Source organism: Callithrix jacchus, chromosome 2, assembly GCF_049354715.1.
Source record: "Callithrix jacchus isolate 240 chromosome 2, calJac240_pri, whole genome shotgun sequence".
In the NCBI taxonomy this organism is placed as follows: domain Eukaryota; kingdom Metazoa; phylum Chordata; class Mammalia; order Primates; family Cebidae; genus Callithrix; species Callithrix jacchus.
The window spans coordinates 156,771,252-156,793,111 of NC_133503.1; the positions used below are offsets into that span (position 1 = coordinate 156,771,252).

General features: G+C 36.5%; 1 protein-coding gene across 2 annotated transcripts in view; it reads right to left on the reverse strand.

Moving 5' to 3' along the window:
- Positions 1 to 21,860, reverse strand: part of ITGA2 (integrin subunit alpha 2) — a 107,848-nt gene that overhangs the window by 20,297 nt on the left and 65,691 nt on the right. For both annotated transcript variants that reach the window (XM_035291593.3, XM_035291594.3), the window contains 13 exons: positions 21,271 to 21,421; positions 20,804 to 20,969; positions 18,870 to 18,946; positions 14,851 to 14,989; positions 13,848 to 13,993; positions 12,003 to 12,146; positions 9,719 to 9,922; positions 8,875 to 9,011; positions 7,907 to 8,046; positions 4,999 to 5,150; positions 3,254 to 3,364; positions 1,604 to 1,686; positions 1,046 to 1,187 (listed from right to left, as the gene is read on the reverse strand). In XM_035291593.3, the coding sequence (XP_035147484.3) occupies positions 1,046 to 1,187; positions 1,604 to 1,686; positions 3,254 to 3,364; positions 4,999 to 5,150; positions 7,907 to 8,046; positions 8,875 to 9,011; positions 9,719 to 9,922; positions 12,003 to 12,146; positions 13,848 to 13,993; positions 14,851 to 14,989; positions 18,870 to 18,946; positions 20,804 to 20,969; positions 21,271 to 21,421 (1,792 nt within the window). The remainder of the gene's footprint in view (positions 1 to 1,045; positions 1,188 to 1,603; positions 1,687 to 3,253; positions 3,365 to 4,998; positions 5,151 to 7,906; positions 8,047 to 8,874; positions 9,012 to 9,718; positions 9,923 to 12,002; positions 12,147 to 13,847; positions 13,994 to 14,850; positions 14,990 to 18,869; positions 18,947 to 20,803; positions 20,970 to 21,270; positions 21,422 to 21,860) is intronic.

Genomic DNA, 21,860 nt, shown 5'->3' on the forward strand with positions numbered 1-21,860 from the left:
TGTGTGCATGCACACACCTGGTAAAAGAGGTGCAGTGATATTTTAGCGGTAAGGTTGGTTCATACTGAAATAGTTTATTTCAAGACCTGAAATTTTATACTGCCCAGGCGGCTAATATACTGTTTTTATTGCTAACCCTAAAGATACCTAGGACATCCAACAAAGCTAATAAAAGATTAAATACTGTAGTTTTTTCCCCAGAAACAAATAATAGTTTTTATATTTCAGATGCACAAATAGCTTTAATTCAATATTTAGAAATGCTGGCTTTAGGAATACCTTTTTCTCAATTTATTTCAAACATTTTCAAGAGAAGAAAATAAAGTCACATATTGGTGTTCGTTTATGTTTTAAATAATTGGAAGGGTCTTTTTTCACTTTCTTTGGTTTTTTTTCCCCTTTAAAAAATAGTTGCCACTTGGCACAGGATGTTTAAAAACCAAGGTCAGGATAGGTTTAGAACTCTAAACCTATTAAGATCACATTAACTTTAAATTGAATGAAACCATTGTTTAATCCTTTAATCAAGTAGTTGATTTGGAAAATCCCAGCTTTTCCTTCTCTCCCATTTTTTCTTCATTATTTGGTCATAGGGGAGTGACCAGGGAGCACTCATGGTCAAGCGTGTTCCTGGTATAGCAATCAAGTCAATGTGATTAACTGGCTTTGCTGGCGTGCATCATCTTGGCAGCAGCAAGAAACGTAGTTGCAAAGCTCGGGCTAAGCTTTGGGACCCAAATGTCTCAGAGCAAGTGCACCGCATCTGTGCAGAATGCAGCAGCCTCGTCACACTGATGGTTCAAGAAGAGTTATGTGAGTATCTGGCTACTGCTGCCAAGTCTCTGGGTAAAGGAAAAACTGACCCAAGCTGTCAAGCAGAATCTAGACATAGAGCCAGACTATGTCCTCATGCAGTTTAACTAGTAGAAGCCACGAAGTTCAGACTGATCATGCTGATGGTTAAGGTGCTTCTTTAAACAACTCAGAGAGGACAGTGATCGATACGGAGGAAACGTGGTGGAGGAAGTGGAGGGTCTCAACATACCGGCAGGGAGAATGAAGCAAAAAACAAGTTTTCTGAAAAATCAACAACAATTCCGGTGTTGTATGCACTTTCCCTTTTGTTTTTCAGCGTTACCGAAAAGGTTAACCTTTTGTTTTGGTTGCTGACAATAAAGGGTTGTTCTCTGTTAAAAGTAAAAAGGAGAGGGGAAAAGCCATTACTGTTAAATAAAAAGACCAGTATTTCAAAATTTCACTCATCAAAATCTGAAACTCTTTAAACTTATTTAGAGTACTGAGAAAATTGCTGTGTAATAAACTATCTTTGTATTAAAGTGATACAATGAGTAAATGCAATTGGATTTTGTTCTTTGTTCCCATTACATTAGAAGGAATGGAACCATTTAAATACAGATAATTTAATATTTCTTATTGTTTTACTCCTGTGTGGATGGTAGAAATTGAAATTTAGTTTTTAAAGGTCTTTATTAGTTGTGAATGTTTCTTTTGTAGAAAAACTCCATAAACATTCATTTGAATAAAGTAATCTACTGTGTCTTTTATTTCTACATTTTACAACAAGCTTTAAAGTAAACCTTACTGAGCAGCTGGTACTTGTCGGACATCTAGTACTAGATCAGAAATGCAGAGTCCATCCTCACCACAGTCTTTATGAAATGGAATCTATAAAAAAGGAAAAAAAGATCTGTATGTTTGCTCTTGGGTTGAAAAAGCAAATTACAAAATAATACATATGGTATTATTCTATTTACATAAAGTGCAAAACCAAATAATGTTTAAGGAATATATAAATGTTTAGCAAAATAATAAAGCATTAATAAACACAAAATTCAGGATAATCATTTGCATAGGGGAGCTAGATGAAAATGTCTGTGGTGGGGACAGCTATACACAGAGCTTCATATGTATTAGTAATATTTCATTTTTTGAGTGGTGAGCACAAGTCATTTACTTTATTTTTTTTATTTTTTTCAACAAGTATTTGTTGAACACATAAATGGGCCAGCCCTGCGTTAGGGACTGGAAATACAGCAGTGAACATGAAAGACAAAAATACCTGCTGTCATGGAACTTAAATGTTAGTGAACTTTACATATATGTAATTGTATTTCATTTAGAAAATTAAGAATTTAGCCATGAAATCCTTGCTCATTCCTATGTCCTAAATGGTATTGCCTAGGTTTTCTTCTAGTGTTTTTATGGTGTTAGGCCTCATGTTTAAATCTTTAATCCAGCTAGGGTTAATTTTTGTACAAGGTGTAAGGAAGGGATCCAGTTTCAGCTTTTTGCCTATGACCAGCTAGTTTTCCCAACACCATTTATTAAATAGGGAATCCTTTCCCCATTGTTTGTTTTTGTCAGGTTTGTCAAAGATCAGATGGTTGTAGTTGCGTGGTGTTCTTTCTGAGGCCTCTGCTCTGTTCCATTTGTCTATATCTCTGTTTTGGTACCAGTATCATGCTGTTTTGATTACAGTTGCTTTGTAATATAGTTTGAAGTCAGGTAGCATGGTGCCTCCAGCTTTGTTTTTTTTGCCTAGGATTGTCTTGGTTATATGGGCTCTCTTTTGGTTCCATATGAAGTTTAAGGTGGTTTGTTTCAGTTCTGTGAAGAGGGTCATGGGTAGCTTCATGGGTATAGCACTGAATCTATAAATTACTTTGGGTGGAAGGGCCATTTTCACGATATTGATTCTTCCTAACCATAAGCATGCAATGTTTTTCCATCTGTTTGTGTCCTCTCTTATTTCCTTGAGCAGGAAATATTCCTTGAATATTTCCTTCAAGTTCTCCTTGAAGAGGTCCTTCACATCTCTTGTTAGTTGTATTCATAGGTATTTTATTCTCTTTGTAGAAATTGTGAATGGGAGTTCACTCATAATTTGGCTGTTTGTCTATTACTGGTGTATAGGAGTGCTTGCTATTTTTGCACACTGATTTTGTATCCTGAGACTTTGCTGAAGTTGCTTGTCATCTTAAGGAGATTTTGGGCTGAGATGATGGGGTTTTCTAAATATACAATCATATCATCTCCAAACATGGACAATTTGACATCCTCTCTTCCTATTCACTTACCTTTTATTTCTTTCTCTTGCCTGATGGCCCTACCCAGAACTTCCAATACTATGTTGAATTTACAGGCTGCATCCTAAGTATCCTTCAGACACTATTGCAGTGACTGTGAAACTTTGTGAGCCAGTCTAAATCCACGAGGGGTAAGCTGCACTTACACTGAAGACCTTGGCAGTCTCAGAATAAGCTTCAAGGGCAGGGCTAGTGCCAGGGTTTTCCAGGCTGATATTCACACGCAAATCCAAAGAGTTGACAACATCAGATGGCTCCTAAACAAAGACACATACAAGGAGAGAGAGAGAGAGTCAGTTTATTAGGGCATAGCAGCATTAAAACAAGAAAATGATTACAAATATGTTTAGAATTAGGAACACAGTCAATTCTCAATTAGGTAGAATATCTTTGTTTTGAATGATCAAGATTCTCATTTCTTGTCTTCCATTCTGATTCTGTTTTTAGCCTCTCTTCTACTAAGAAATCAAAGGAGACTTGGGTTTCGTAAGAATTTGAAGCAGGAATTCTTAGTTAAGCTCATCAGTTCTTGTTGAGAAAGCACTATGTCTATATAAATGAAACCCTAAAATTTGAATTTGCCTTTTGTTCAGAAGGGGTATCTTCGTATTCTTTAGTCCATTTACAGGCAGGGCTTACCCAACCTCTTGAACCCTTCTGGGGGCCTGTCTACCATGATAGCTCTAGACTATAAGGAGATGTTTCCTCGGCTGGCTGTGGGCTTAGCAAGTAGAATGGACTTTAACTGGTAGTGATATCAAATAGTCAAAAAGGGTCTTTTTCTTTTCTTTTTAAAGAAAAACAGCTTGGCTGTCTTCATTCCCTCACTAGGGATTATATGTATAATCTGATACCCCACTTACCACAGGATAGGCAAGAAGGGAAACAAGTTTTTTTTCATTTAAAGAATCTGTAAAATTGTCACCTTAACAACAAAAAAAGTCAAGCAAGGCCCTCACAAACAAGAAACCTTCAAATTGAAAAATGAACTAAACAACTCAACTGATTTTAATTCATCTAACCGTCAACTTTACATTTTTCTAGTGTTTATATTTAGCATTTCTTGAAGTAAGATCTCTATGTAGCATCTATTTACACTGGATATCTGGGGTCCTCCTTAGACCTGCATATTCCTTGGGCCTTCAAACCTAGATTTATGATGGTAGGGACCCAATATACATTTCACAAAAGTTTCCCCAGCAGTTCTTTTGCACCTTAAATTCTGATAACTGTATTCTAAGAAAGTTCTTAAATAGCCTTTCAAAAAAGTGGTTTTCTGAGTAAATTACCCTTTCAAATGTCATTATGTGGTTTCCAAGGTGGAAATATTCACATCATTTATAAAATAAATTTCTGGGTGGAAGTTTTCTCCTGAAAAGCATTTTTCTTGGGAAATTTTCAAAATCCATGTTAAATACAGTAATTATGGCATACAATTAGAACAAATAATTGTTATCTCATAATCTATACTTCCTCTATGTTAACTTAAATCTAATAATAGAAACCACAATTGGAACTATTTTTCAGTAGCTGAAAAATGAATAAAATTTTTTCCCTAATAGGAAAATATCAAAATAAAATGTATTGCCAATGGAAAGTTCTGTTAAACATTTAAGAAAGCGCTGTATCTATGATTTCTTTAAGAATCATATTTTTAGCCCTTTCATTGCAATTCCAAATGAAATTTGATGATGCTGACTTACCTAATAATAGATTGTGACCATAAGTATTAGCATAAAGGAATTATGCTTCTTATTGATAGAATTACATAAGAAAGGCATTTATTAGAAGGGCAAGCATTTTCTAACTCATATGCTTCCATTTTAGTCTTTTATCTCTCATTTGTCTTTAAAAAGAAATAAAGTGAAAAGAGGTGGTCTTGAGGCCTCACCTGTATATAAATGATGTGCTCAGAGCAACTCTGTGCTTGATTTACTATTACATTCTTCTGCAGGCATCTCTCATTGTTTTCTTTAAATAAGCCCCTGGAGGTTACTCTGGATGAAAATCCATCTGCATCAAGTGTGATGTTATATACAATGGCTACGAAAAAAATTATAAAGAAATGTTATTCCAAATAAGCTTATAGGAAAAAGCATCTCTGCTTTATTGTGTCTTCTTGGACAAAGTATCTCACATCAAGAAAATATGGAACTAGTCTTCGTATTGCTGGCTTGTGAACCATAGCACCACAGAGCATTTGTCATTCTAGCTCTGATGTGATGTGGGTGACTGTGCATATAAAGAAATGTGATTCAGAGAAATGTGGCCGGGAGCAGTGGAAAGAAAACTGGACTTGCCGCCAGGAAACCTAGTGTGATGAACTCGGGGAAATTACTCACTCCCGCAAGCATGGGCTTCATTACTCATAACATGGAGACACAGAATGGAAAGGAACAGTGGCTAAGTGCCTGCGATCGGACACATTCTCATAAATGCCACACAAGTTTTACACTGAATCTGGAAAGCGACTTTTATTATCTTATTTTTCAAATAATAAACTAGGATAAGTAATGTAAAACAATTCACCTAAGTTCACACAGCTAGTCAGAAGAAAAAGTTGGGTATATTCGAAATAAGAGTTCATGTTCTTTCTGCCTCCATGCAGTTGTAAGAACGAATTATTATCGTGAAGATTACCTAAGCTACTCTAAGGGAACATGAATGGTGCCTGGCATATTCTAGATGCTCACATGCAATGCTAAGCAAAAAGGTCAGACTCAGGCAGACTTGGTTGGAATCCTAATTCCGCAGTTTATGAGCTCTGTGACTTGGGGCAACTTACCCTCTCTGAACCGCTGTTTCCTAGTACCAACCCACAAAAAAAAATGTAGCCAAGGTCCAATCTACCAGAATTACTGTCTTCATCTAAAGTCCACTGGCCATATGTCCAAAATTGAGAGAGAACCCCTGGTGCCATTCACAACATCAACTGCCTTATTTGGGGTTACTCTATCTTATTTTATTATTTTCAATATTTTAAAGGTTGCATATCATTCACAAAACATGAATTCTACATGTTACCTTGAAAAAATTTATTATGTATGTTGTACAATTTTCCTTGCTCCAGTGACTTAAAAATGCCAGCAAAGATAAAATATTAAAGAATTAAATAAACTAAAAATAAGTTGTGAAGATGATGTCAGGGAGAAACAATAGCAGGAAGGTGAATGCAGTTAGGACAAAGTCCACATTATAATGCTTTTCCTTTTATTTCTCAAGTAGCTTTGTAAAAATGATACATAGCTTCATGGGCTATGTTATTAATCTTAAATTGGAGCATGCACCTGATGCAAAAATGATAGAAACCATATGCTTTATACATTCACTTTCCACAGTTGTGAAGATGGGATTCATGTCTTACATACTATTATTGCCAAGCAATGAAGTGATAAATGAGCTCACAATCATTTCATTTGGCTTGTCTGTGTGGACCTGAAGGCATCAGGGAAAAAGATTTACAGGGAAAGATGCCCAATAGTAAGAAAGGCCAGAAACCCTCAGTAGCCAGTGGATGGGAAGGAAATTCTCTGAAAGTAGAATTTTTGAGTGTGCATTGCCATAAGGGTTGAAGGATATTAAAAAAGGGAAGATACATGAGGCAGATCTGTGTTTCAGGGCCAGAAGAGCTGACCAGCCAGCTGTTTCTGCCAACTAATCTATCTCCCTAGTTAATCTATTGGGCAGACTAGCCACAATGTTTATACAGCAACGGTTTTTGACTTAACTATCACATGTGCTAAGTTCGATGTGCTATAAGGCAGGTCAAGTGAGATATGCTACTCAAAACTGGGTCAATGTTTGGACACCTGTATGGAAAACTTCCAAATGGATATGAAAAGTAGGACAACATGGAAAGTGTGTTAAAAGATGTGAATCTAATTTTGCTTTGTGTTCTCACCTAATTTGTGTCTTGGTATGAATTATGGCAAATAACCATAATTCATATTTTCAGGTTTAAGTTAATTTATTTGTCACTTAGTTGATTCCTGTAGGAACTACAGGTTCTGAAGTTTAAAGCCAAATTCTGATGGAAGGGGAATTAGGACCCATGAAGCAGCAATTAATAAAAGAAGGTAGCCTTGAATCAAGTGTTAAATTGCAAGCTTTGTACTGAGCATGATGAGATAATTGGGGCAGGGGAGATGAAAGTGAGATAGTGAGCTTAGAAAAAGCTTCCAAGAGGAGGCAGGACCTTTGCCAGGCCTTGAAAGACAATTTGGCCCGCCCAAGAAAAAAGACAACAATTCCTGTTGACACTTGGCCACCATGATTTCCTCATCTCACTTTTGCTTACATATATTAGCAAAAGATATATATTGCTTTCCATTTTTTCTTTCATTATTTCATGCTTACTAATTCCTCAAGAACTTGACTGGTCATTTGAGTACATTGATTTGAAAAATACTTGATACTTTTATTGAACGTGTCCTATATAGATCATGGCATAGCCAACATGGTATGCTCATTTAACTGGCAGTTTAGCATAATCTGTGCGTGCTCAAGGTTTTACGTAAGAGAACTGGAGGTAAGAGAGACTCAAAGAATGGAAGCACGAGGGCTCTTGGTTATGTCACAGAGGTTACAATTAACTGCAGCAGAACCTTCTAGAGATGTGGAAGGAAGAACTAAACAAACCTTCCATGATTAATAAACCATTCTCAGGCATCTCCAATGTATGGAAGCTTAAGCCTCTGTTAACTAAAGGCTCTTATTTCTCTTGGCCTATAAACCAAAATATATTCAGGTCTAAAACTCTGTAAGCCAATTTCTATACAGATGACTTCAGATCTACGCACCCACTTGATTGTTTTGCTTAGTAGGTCTGAACTTCGCACTGAAGCATAGTTTGAGAATTATCTGAGCATTCTTGTTGAACAAAGTTATTTTTTCTGGTGTGAATGAAGCTTCTATAGCTACATCAGCAATACTCTGTGACCTAAAAGACAGAAACGGATGAATGTTATTACTAAACACACAAATTACATCCTTTAACATAAAGGACCCAGTACCAGCATTACTGAGTTTTTCTCTCCACTCTCTATCAAAGCACTTTAGCAGTAGTTTATATTTGGAAGCTCTAAGATGAAAGACAGGAATAATTTTTTTTAAATTTGTGACTGCATCACCAATACAATCCATGTTTAATTTTTTTTATTAAATAAACACACACATGAGAACAGGATGGGAGTCTGCAACCTCTTGGCAAGTGACAGGTAAAACGGTCACTGTTGTGTTTCGCCAGATGGAAGCAGTAATGTTCACTCTTCTCACAAAGGTAAGGGACAGAGAAGGTGGGAAGGTGAGGGAGGCAAGACTGAAGACTGTGGCTGTGGCTGTTTTTCTGGTGTCCAGTGGCTGACAGTGGTCCTTTTAAGTGTGGCATATGGCCATAATGATGGCAAACAGCCTAAAGTCAGAAAAAGGTTGAGGAGTCCATCTCAGATAGAGTGCTAATTTCTGACCCTCGCTCAGCCCTCTAGGTATCTTACACATGACCTCACTTGCTCCTTATGACATTCCTATGAAATTGGCAGAACAAATATTGCCTCCATTTTATCCATTGAAAATGTATTTCTAATGATAAGAAAATATATCTATTTTTCCCACTTGGAAAAATGCATTTATTCCTTTACACAAACTATGATACATCATTTCCCTATAGTCTCATAGAATGCATGTGGCATTTCTATAATAGCAGTACAGACATCTGTTCTGCTTTCTTAGCAGGTAATTTTTAGTTTGTTGCCGGCTCTTCCTGACTCACCAGAGTTGAACCACTTGTCCAAAGGCACCAATGGACACATCGGTGATGGAATCCCCATTTAAATCTTCATAGCCATCCAAGGACCTCCCAAAGTACTGGAGGTGGCTCTGAAAGGCTCCATCGGATCCCAAGATTTTCTAAAAGAGCAAGTTTGTCACAAAATTATAGTACACAACAGCTGAACCAGAAAATGGCAGCCTCTGCATTTCACTATTATATTTTCTATATAGTCATTTTCCAGATTGTGTTTATTCTCTACAAATTCTAAGGATTAGTTTTTCCATAATGTCTTATCATATGATCTCTGTATCACTCTTACGGACACATTTTCATCAAGGAGACAGCATAAATCTTTAATAAAAAAATCATAAATCAATGAAAAGATCAGTGGACTGGGAGCAAACTGATGGAAGTTCAGGTACAGGTTCTTTTCCTTCAGGTCTTACTCCAAAACTGGCTACTCAGTGAGGCCTCATTAGTCACCCCTTAAACCACTGGATACTCCTCTATTTCTGAAATTGCATTTACTGTTTTAGTTTTGTTTGCTTTTAAAAAAATTATTTATTACTATCTGGAACACTTTATCTTATCTACTTCGCTTTTTTTCATTTGCCTCCTTCAACATAATGTAAGGCACACAAAGATCAGAATTGTGTCTGCCCTGTTCTTACAGCATCCCCAGAGTCTAGAACAGTGCCTGGCACATAGTAGAGGCTCACTTAGTATTTGATGAGTGAAAGAATGAAGTTACAAAATAAGAGGGACAGACTGCATGGTTTACATGATACTTTCTAATATGATAAGACCCACAGATATACACATCACCGTGCAGCTCATGGATTACCTGGGAATACTTTGTGCGGATAGTGCCCTGATGACCGTTGTAAATGTATACAGCTCCAGAATTCTGATTTTCTAGTGGTGAACCAACAATCACATCGTTAAAGCCATCCAGGTTGATGTCTGAAAGAGCTGCAATTGCTGAACCAAATCGAGCATTTTCAATGCCCTCGGGGCCTTCAAGAAATTGGTGTTGACTCAAAATGCCCTTGCAAAGAGGGAAAAAAGGATGAATAAAACACACCTTACAACTTGTATAAATAACATTCAGAGCAGCTGGGTGTGGTGGCGCATGTCTGTAATCCCAAAGACTCCAGAGGCTGAGGCAGAAGGACTAATTGAAGCCTGATATTGGAGACCTGCTTGGGCAACATAGTGAGATCCCGTCTATGCAAGACATTTTTGTAGAAAGTTAGCCAGATGTGGTGGCACACATTTGTAGCTCTCAGGAGGCTGAGGTGGGTGGATCGCTTGAGCCCAGGAATTTGAGGCTCCAGTGACCTATGATCACACCCCTGCCCTCCAGCCTGGGTGACAGAGCAAGTCCCCATCTATTAAAATATGATAAAATAAGAAAGAAAATAAGATTCAGAGCAATTGATGACCAAACTAATTTTTTAATGTTAAAAATGAATAAAATTTTAAACCTGAAATTCAAAATTCTGTTTATGATCAGAAGTATAAATAAGAATTTCAGTAAGGTCATAAATATCTGCTCATAAACCACAGTGAAAGGAGGTAATTCTCTTTACTGCAGCTGAACAACATCCATTTTTTGTCTCATTTTCTTCTCAATAATACAATCTTCACCTATTTTCAACCTTTTGATTTAAATGTTTAAATCATTTAAATGATTTAAAATGTTTCTGGTGAAAACTACTAATATCTTGAATGAAATTAAAGTAGACACAGAAGAAAATAAAACACAATATCTTAATTTAGAGTTTCTGTAAAAATTACCAGTCACATAATATAGTGGTGTAGGAAGTAGAAAATGAGATTGTTCATATTGCATCATAAAAAACACTAAATAATTCTGTGCAAAGGAGAAGATATTTCCTTGTAAAACACACAGTGGTTTTCTTAGATTTTATAATCAAGTATGGAAATATTTCATGACTTCACAAGAAAGCAATGTTCTCAACCATGAAACTGGGTCAGCATTGATTCTTCCTCCTCTCTTATAATCTTATAAAAATTCTTACTGAGTTTGACATGGCATTAAAAGATCTTTTCATCTTCAACAATTAATGATAATTCAGTATATCTGACAAGTAAGAAATATTTACAGAATGGGGGTTTGTCAGTTTTTCAAACAAGTAAAAGGTTTTACTTGCAATTACACATTTTATAGGTATAATTGCTTTAGAATTGTTTTCATTAATATACTCAATTACACATTTTATATGTATAATTGCTTTAGAATTGTTTTAATTACTTCTGTTACAAAGTTAATTTTTACATTAATGTCAAATCAGCTGGGACAAAATATCACAACACTTAAACATAATATTTTATAAACTTAAACTTAAAGCTGACATTAACATCATCAACTTCTCTTTTTCCATCCTTTCCCTTCTGTTGTCATATAATTTTCTGTGTCAATTTGTGCCTCTAATTTTTCTTTTTTTATATTTCATGGAGTTCATCATACTTATATTATGTGGATTTAGGGAGTTCAGTCTACAAATTGGGAAAATTATTCTTTTCCATGTTAATGTATGCTGTTTTTTTGTGGAAGAACTCGATACTTCAAGAGTTGGACACACGCTTAAATGTTATACTAAGCAATGACATTTCCTGACGAACTAATGTAGGAAGCATCTGGGATCATATGGCATTTACAAAGTGCCTGATACAACTGGTATTTATCCTGTCAATTGATAACAAGAAAGCATTGCCCTGTTATTGTTGTCTTTGCAGCAAAAAATTACATGTGATACTAGAGAAATACACAAATGTGTGTGTGTGTGTGTGTGTGTGTGTGCACATGCACATATTTCAATAAACGATGTGCACTTATAATGGTTTTATTTGTATAATAGACAATATATTCAAAGACCTCTCATGGAAAATGGCTGTACACTATATATTAAACTCTAGTTTTTCCTGTTAATGTGATTTTTTTTAAAATCGTAACTTAATGGGAACATCCTCAAAAATAATGAAATGTAAACCATACTATCTGTGCAAATTTTCATTAATGAATAATAAATTTTTCTTTCCAAATACAGATTAAATTATCAGTACTAAAGCAAATTAAACTGTCAATTGAATGATTATTTTACCTTTATGATAGTAAACAGGTAGACTCTTCCTTCCTCTTTCTTTAGGTCATTCATGTACATTGGTGCACCCACCAAGAGCACATCTGTAATGGTGTCTTTATCCACATCAACTGAACACAGCACACTACCAAAATAGGAGCCAATCTGGAGTAATAAAGCATGTCAACCTTAGAATTTCTAGGATTCATATACTTCAATATTACACTGAATATTTACTTGCACATTCAATACACAAAAATTGAGTGTTGACTATTTGCAAAGTGCTAGGAATGTGAAGACAGACAGCATAGTCCCTTCCCTTAGGTTCTAACACCATCTGACACTTGGTTCTTAAATCCTAGTTGTGCACAAGAATCTCCAAGAAAATGCCTTTGAAATACAGATCCCTGAGACCCATTTCTAGAGATTCTGATGTAATGTCTAGGATGTGATCCAGAAAACAGCAATTTAAATTAGCATTCCAGGTGTTTCTGAAGCCAGAAGGTCAAAGACGTAAGACAAACCTTTCATAGGTATGTGAAGTCTGTTATAGAGAAAGGCAGGAGGAATAGAAGCAGGGAGAACAAATCATTAAGCTTCTATGGTAAAATAAATTGTAACAGAGGCAAGTCCCAAATGCAGAGTGATCAGAGGGCAGGAGAGCCAGGAAGGCTTAGAAAGCTAAAATATCATTTGAATTGCAAAGTAAGAAGGATATGGAGATTTCTAGGCAGAGGGAAGGGGGACATCACATGTGATGATGTAAGTGTACATGTCATAATGTGAAACAGGTAAGTAGTTGCCAGATAGACTAGGACAGGAGGACTAGTGGAGCTAAATTAAAATAAGAAAAGCTGGGACTTTGAACATTCATCCCATTCAATGTTCAATGAATGTCTATGTGAAGACTTTTTAAAGATTTAGAAATGACTAACAAATGATTCCTTCTACAACACTGTCACTGTTAAAAAAGAACTTCTTTAAAATATTTAAAAAGAGAGAAAAGTATGACCATAGCTAATTTGTGGTCAAGGAAGTCAAGAACTCAGGTCTTCTTACTCCTAGAAAATCCATAGCAACAGCAGGATCACACTCAATCTCAGAGAAGATAAATCTTTTTAAGTTTCTCCAACTCTAAGAAGGAAACCACTTTTTGCTGGTTGTCAGGGAGCGATGCCCATTTTAAATGTGTACCAAGCCCCTGGGTCAAAACTGTTTAGTAAGGAAACAGGAACCAATCAGATGGCCTTTGCTCTAGCAACAGACCTTTGCTGTAGTGAGCCATAACGGATTCATCATAGAGTCTGATTACCGAACTGTCACCCATCCATAGGAAGTGGCAGAGAAGATAAATTGTTTTACTTTTAGAATCTTCAAAAACAAGACAGGTCCAGATGTAGAAGCTCAGTCCTTATAATGTTATACTACTCCCTTCTTCTCATCATTTCCTCTCCAAATCCTTGTTCCTAGTGTGTGCTTACCTACAAAGCAGTGGTTAGGGGCCTGACATTGTAACTAAATAATGTCCATGCATTTATTAATTCAGGGAGTCAAAAATATGAAGGGGATGTAACCAAACAGCACAGCCTCTGAGTCCAGAAAAGACTGAGTTTTAATGACAGTTCAATCCATTGATGCTGCGTGACCTTAGAAGGCTAGCTAAATTCCCAGTAAGTTGTCAAAAGGGTGGGTGGTCTTCTTGGTATTGTCGTGAAGATCTAAGGAATACACTAAGTAAACTCAGATTACAGAGCCAGTCACAGCGTAGGCACTCAGGCCATGTTGGTTTCCATTTCTACTCACTCGACTCCCCGCCTGCTCATTTACCCATAAAATTAATTTCATCTGCTAAACCATGCGATTTACCTGGTCACCCCGGTGAGCCTGAATAACTGTGACATTGCCATTCTCATTCACACTGTACAGCACTATCTGGCCGGTATAATTTGCCCGAGGAGCACCAGCAACAAAGTGGGTGTTTTCTCCAGTAGAAATTGCAGCCACAGAGTAACCTAAAAGGGAAGGAGTTACAGAGTGCATACCGTCGAATGTCTCAGCAAGATAAGGTTAAAAGAAGTGAGCAGAGGTGAGCAGAGATCCTCTGTTGTTAGATATGATGCAAAGTTCCTACTGCTCCCGAATACATCACTGAGGACAAGTCTTCCTTTTTCTAAAATGAATTGCTCCTGTCCTTTGACCTGCAGCACTTCCCTGTGTAGGTGGAACTTCTACCTCTAAAGCCGCCTCTAGATCTCAGGTTGTCCTCATCAGCCACCTATGAACCTGGTGTTCAACAAATATTTCTTGAGTAAATGAATAAATGTATTTAAAAGGTAGTGTTGCACAGTAGAAAGAACAAGGCCTTGGAAACTGTCTGAAGTTCAAATTCTGGATTTGCCACTTACTAGGTTGTTGAACATTCGGCAAGTTATTAATCTTGCTATCTCTCAAAGGCCAAACATCCCTGAAAGACTTGCTGGAAAGATGTAAATGTTTACGTAGATAGACTTGCCAACTCAGGAACTGTCCCATAGTAAGTCTGCAAAATCAGTGGCTGCTTATTATAAGAATAAGAAGACTAAGAGCTGTACAATAATATAAGACTATCATCTACTATATTGGCTTTTGGGAAGTATTTCCATTTTGGAGGAAGACAATCATGTTCCAGGAATTATGACCACCTGACCAGCCAGAAGAAATTAGTGGGTATAATATAGTATTCCAATACGCAGTTATGTCTTAAGGCCCGACTGGCAGAGACAACATAGATATGTGTAATAAATGTAATAATTAGATGACAGTTCAAGGCTGGTTTAAAGCCAGAGAACTTATGTTTGCTGAGCCAATTATTGCTATTGCTATGCCTTACCTAAATAGGAACTGTGGTTTCTGTCCTGCAGAATTTGGTCAAAGGCTTGTTTAGGAAAGATCAAATGGCCATGAGACGTCTTCTGGACAATGGTCCCACTCCAGCCAAAAGCTCCCACTGCACCCAGCATCAGAATATCCTAAAATAAATGAAAAATGAAGATCATTAAAACAAATCACCTCTAAAGCATAAGAATGCAGGGTCACCAAAACATTGAAATAAATTGTTTAGATTTATTTAAAATGATGAAATATATATGAACATATATTGCTGTATTTCAGAATTGTCTTAATATATTTGTGCTAGGCAACAAGCCTTCCCATTGGCTTTGCTATTTTAGACTTTATTTCATATGACATGTTATACAGACAAACCTTTGTAATAAGCTGTAGTACAGGACAGGTACATAGTCATCTTCAAATTTCCTGTTCAAACGCTGAACGCTTATGACCTTTAGAAAAATGTCAGAAGCGAGCCTCCAGCCCCACATATTCATAAGGAAGGCTCACAGCCAGGTAAGAGACATGCCTGAGAAACAGAAAGTACTGACACAGGAGAGACGGGGATGCTGCTGCCATCCCAGACACGCCTCAGGATGCTCTCTTCTGACCTGTTCTATTTCAGCTTTCTTCCTCTTTCTTCCTGGCCACTTCTCAAATGTTCCTGTATATTCCCATATCCCATCTATTTGATAAAAGCACAGCTACAAAAGGCACCTATAGCTGTGACATTCAATCTACTAGAAGGAAAATAACCTTCTGTCAGCCCTGCGGGAAGGGCAAAGGACAAAGGCTACTCTGGATTGACTCAAAACCCAGTCTGAACAGCCAAGCTATAAATTATCACAGAAGGCAGATTTAGTCTGGGTGAGATACACTGTTTTTTATTTTTTGTTCTTCTTAGAACATACCAAAGATATGATGTTAGACTAAAAAATACAAGCCACGAAAAACAGCAAATAAGGAAATGATGTGTTCCACTTTGAGGATAAGAGACCATGAAGTTATGGGAATGATTGTAATAAAATGAGGGACTCTGGGTTTAGGTGCATGAAAGGACTTTAGGGCATGTACAAAAACCTCATGGGATTGTGTGCAAAATTCTCTGTACATAGATTCATTTATATTTTCTGAGGGAAAGGTCCATAACTTCTATAAGCAACTCTAAGAATTGATGCTCCAGAAAAAGTCAGCTCCTTTTTTTTTTTTTGAGATGGAGTTTCGCTCTTGTTACCCAGGCTGGAGTGCAATGGCGCGATCTCAGCTCACCTCAATCTCCGCCTCCTGGGTTCAGGCAATTCTCCTGCCTCAGCCTCCTGAGTAGCTGGGATTACAGGCATGCACAACCATGTCCAGCTAATTTTTTGTATTTTTAGTAGAGATGGGGTTTCACCATGTTGACTAGGATGGTCTCGATCTCTTGACCTCATGATCCACCTGCCTCGGCCTCCCAAAGTGCTGGAATTACAGGCATGAGCCACCGTGCCCGGCCAGCTCCTTTTATTCTAGACAGAAAACAAGCTGTTCTTGGTCCTCTGATCTGCCAGTCAAATCATCGGACTTCCTATTGTTCCTTAAATATTTCCCACAATCTCTCTATCTTTCTTTTCTCCTCCTTTCACTATCTCTCTCATATCCTGACTCAAATTAGAATCAGAGGCCTGGGAGATGGATGTTTCTGAGAAATAGAAATGGACTTCCCTGAGCTGAAAAAACAGTGTTGTATTCCAATCCCATGTCACATTTTTCCTAACTTATTTTTTCAACTATTTTCTGTCTGCTTTTAGAAAAAGATATCATGAAAACTCAGAATTCAACCACGACAGTGATGACAAGGGTATGTGTTTTAAACAAACATTTTCAGTAGTTATTTGATTCAAAGAAAGTTTAGCCACAGCAATCAGGCAAGAAAAAGAAATAAAGTGTATTCAGTTAGGAAAGGAGGAAGTCAAATTGTCTTTATTTGCAGATGACATGATTGTATATTTAGAAGACCCTATTGTCTCAGCCCAAAATCTCCTTAAACTGATAAGCAACTTCAGCAAAGTCTCAGGATACAAAATCGATGTGCAAAAATCACAAGCATTCCTATATACCAATAATAGACTTAAAGAGAGCCAAACCAAGAACGAACTCCCATTCACAATTGCTATAAAGGGAACAAAATACCTAGGAATACAACTGACAAAGGATGTAAAGGACCTCTTCAATGAAAACAACAAACCACTGCTCAAATAAATAAGAGAGGACACAAATGAAGAAACATTCCATGCTCATGATTAGGAAGAATCAATATCGTGAAAATGGCCATACTGTCCAAAGTAATTTATAGATTCAACACTATCCCCATCAAACTACCAATGACCTTCTTTACAGGACTGGAAAAAACCACCTTAAACTTCATATGGAACCAAAAGAGAGCCTACATAGCCAAGTCAATTCTAAGAGAAAAAAAAAAAAAAAAACAAAGCTGGAGGCATCACACTACCTGACTTCAAACTATACTACAAGGCTATAGTAATCAAAACAGCATGGTACTGGTATCAAAACAGAGATATAGAACAGAGGCCTTGGAGGCAATGCCACATATCTAAAACCATCTGATCTTTGACAAACCTGACAAAAATAAGCAATGGAGAAAGGATTCCCTGTTTAATAAATGGTGTTGAGAAAACTGGCTAGCCATGTGCAGAAAGCCAAAACTGGACTCCTTCCCGACACACCTTACACTAAAATTAACTCCAGATGGGTTAAAGAGTTAAACATAAGACCTAGCACCATAAAAACCCTAGATGAAAACCTAAGCAAAACCATTCAGGACATAGGCATAGGCAAGGACTTCATGACTAAAGCACCAAAAGCATTGGCAACAAAAGTCAAAATAGAGAAATGGGATCTAATTAAACTCCAGAGCTTCTGCACAGCAAAAGAAACAATCATGAGAGTGAACTGGCAACCAACAGAATGGGAAAAAATTTTTGCAATCTACCCATCTGACAAAGGACTTATATTCAAAATCTACAAAGAACTAAAACAGATATACAAGAAAAAAACAAACAAGCCCATTCAAAATTGGGCAAAGGATATGAACAGCCACTTCTCAAAAGAAGACATAAGACATACGTGAGGCCGAAAAACATATGAAAAAATGCTCATCATTACTAGTCATTAGAGAAATGCAAATTAAAAGCACATTGAGATACCATCTCATGTCAGTTAGAATGGCGATAGTTAAAAAATCTGGAGAAAACAGATGCTGGAGAGGATGTGGAGAAATAGGAACACTTTTACACTGTTGGTGGGAGTGTAAATTAGTTCAACCATTGTGAAAGACAGTATGGTGATTCCTCAAGGACCTAGACATAGAAATTCCTTTTGACCCAGCAATCCCATTACTGGGTATATATCCAAATGATTATAAATTTTTCTATTATAAGGACACATATACAGCGCTTTGGGAGGCTGAGACGGGCAGATCGTGAGGTCAGGAGATTGAGACCATCCTGGTCAACATGACAAAACCCTATCTCTACTAAAAATACAAAACTTAGCTGGGTGTGGTGGTGTGTACCTGTAGTCCCAGCTACTTGGGAGGCTGAGGCAGGAGAATGGCCTCAACTAGGGTGTCAGAGGTTGCAGTGAGCTGAGATCACACCACTGCACTCTAACCTGGTGACAGAGTGAGACTCCATCAAAAAAAAAAAAAAGAAGAAAAAGAAAATTCTGTAGGAATAATACCTTAAGTTAATATAGTGTCTGTGCCCTGGAGTACTCAAAGACTTTCTTGTATATTGTCACTTTTACCCCATTTAAGATCCCTGTGAAACAGGGAAAGGAAGACATTATTATCATTCAGATTTTAGGGGTAAATCAGCAGCAAAAAGAAACTAAATGATTGTGACTAGGAAACAGAAGGGCTGATCGCTAAATGGCTGTCTTCCCACTTCATGTAGAAGGCTACTGTGTCGGGAAGTGTTATACCAAAAGACAACATGGCTTGGAGCTATCTGATATACATACATTTTGAGGAGAGTAATCTGCGCTGAATCCCACTTGTGACATTTCCATCTGAAAGTTGTCTCCTCCTTGAACGGTACCTGAAAAATCAAATTTTAAAAAATGATATAACTGTCAGTAATTGTAAATCAAGTTTTCAAACACAGGCAGGCCAGTATGTACACACACACCTACAAACACAAACACATACTCTTCCAATACTCACTCCAAAATACAGAGTTTGTGTACTCTGGGAGGAAGAAATCACTAAGAAAGTGTTCTAGCAGGTTATAGAAATAACAATACTTCCAAGGTAGTGTTCAAAGATGGCACTAATCTTAATTAAACATTAATGTATTTAGCAGAATACGGATGAAGTTCCTGATACAAAAGGACACTCAACAAAAGGTATAAGGTAAGGTGAAAACTGAGGTGATGATTTTTTAAAAACTTGATCATTGCTAGTGAAGAAACTAACTGAATTTTCAGCTTTGAAATATTGGTAGTGATAAATGCACACAAATCTCGGATGCAACTGAAAGAGCTGGGCAATTGATCTGTAGTGAAGACTGCTGGGAGTGAACTTCATTAGCTATTAGGAACCAGAATTCAAGACTGAGCAGGAATCTTATCAATTGAGAAGTTTGTTCTGATTCTATATATATGCTTGCTTGCCTCTGTCACTAACAAGGTAAGACCCAGCTGGCACTTATTTTCCATACACTGTGATCAAAATGGTTATGTTTCACTAATCCTCACAAAAAGGAAGTTAAATCACTGGACTGACACTTTAATATAGAAAAAAAGACAAACTGTACTCTACAACATAGTCTTAGTTACAAGATAAAATAATTTACACAGGATGAGTAGAGATAACTTTTAATAAAATAGAATAATGCTCCCCAAAGTCCCTAATAGCAGATAATGCTCAAAGTCATTTCTAGCTAGCTTGCAGATTACAATTGTTCTCATTCATGCCCCTACAAACACAATTATCAATGTGGATAGCCTAGTGATTTTGTGTTATCTCAGCCTGCATTGGATTTGAATGCAACTTTGAGGCACCATGGGATACTGAAGAAGCAATACAGCTTTTTGGATAATTCCAGTGGATAATCAAGTCAAGATCTGACTATATGAATGAATAATTTATGCAATCCTCTTAGCCCCAGACTCTAAGGCTGTACCTGATACATAGGTTTTCAATAACATAAGGTCTTTATTGCAAAGAGTTATTTGGGTTAATCAACAAGAACTAGGATTTGGGTCATGTGGTTTTTTTTTTTTTCACCAACTGCAAAGTATGTGCTAGTCCTCCCCACAGTGAACTCCTAAACATGTGATTTTTGATTTCTCTGCACTAACTAGATTTTCCAAGACCACTTAAGTAAATTATTTTAGTCCTATAAATAAAATATTTCCCTCAAAATTAAACTATTAAAAATCTTTGCTGTATTTTTCCAATTTAAAAAATATATATGCTTACTGAAAACAATTTCAAGAATTTTAGAACTTACATAACACAGTGTAGAAACATAAAACTATTCATGATTATAATAGGTATTGCTATATTGCCCCCCCCCAAAGTTATAACAATTTATCATCCTGTCAACAGTGTATGAGCTTCTTTGTTTCCTGATAATCTCCCCAGGATTGAACATTATTATTCTGTGTCATCTTTTAGGCAAAACATAATGTTGGTTTCATTTATGTTTTTAAATACTTACTGGAAGTATTTAGAAATGTATTTTTAAATTGGGAATATTTTCTTATGTTTATCAGTCATTTGTATTTTATCACATAAACTATTTATTCATGTTTTTCATCCATTTTCCTTACTGATTTGTAGTAGCTCTTTTTATACAAGGTATACAAGTTAACATTGATAGAGCAAAGATATGATAATAAAAAATTATTTAAATGTTTTAGAAGAAAATCCTTGAGAGGGGTTTTTTTACCTTCAATGCTGAAAATTTGTTCTCCTAGCGTCCCAGCCTTTTCTAGTAGAGCTGCTTCATCAGACACATTGAAAAAGTATCTTTCTGTTGGAATACTAGCGATTGCTTTTATCTCTTTTATTAAATTTTTAGTATCAAGGGCGTTTCTGTTTAAGTACCCTAGAACCTGGAAAATAGAAGAGAAAAAAAAAGGTCATTACTGCCGTATTCCATTTTCCCTATGAGTACATTCTAGTCTATTTTGAACATAATAGCCCTTCTGGAGAAGTAAATCAAGCAACATTTCCACAACCCTATATTTCAATCGTAGACACAATTGAAAACCATGATGAAGCAGAGAGAGAGCAAGAACTTTCTTTTACATTCAACTATGTACAGCCAATGGGAAAGTGCAGCCTTGAGAAATGATGCTATAAAGGAAGATTTACCCAATAGCTGCAAGACAAGTAAAAAGAAGAGCCACTTACTGCTATGCCAAACCTCAGGATATTGTCATGGTTGCATTGCTCAATCACAGCTTTCAACATTGAACCATCATGTGATTCACCATCAGTTACAACTACCATGACTTTGGTAGCACTTGGTCGTCCACCAGAAGCTGCTGAATAAGCATATTTTCTGTGGCAGATAAAATTAAAGACTCGCTATCAAAATATGAAGTTAGTATGACAACCTCTGGTTTAAAATAGAAACATGAAACTAGCTTCTTTAAACACAATCTATTGTAACTCCATATTAACTTTGGTGATATATTTAATGTTCCATTTGTAGTTTGTAGGAAACATACAAATATAAGCTTTGCTTGACATTAAAAACAATGTCTTATATGCCATGGCATATGCGTATATATATGTGTACATGTATTTATCTCAGTATTCCTTCAAAGCATTTTCTTCTAAGAAAGTTGAATTAATCAGTACAAATCAATAGAGCAAAGATATTTCTGTCATAAATTTTATGCATTAGACCTGTGTTTGCTTATTTTCAATATTATTTTAAAGTTATAGATATCTACAGTAAAAAAAAAAAATCAAAGTGTGGGGGTCCAGCACATTTG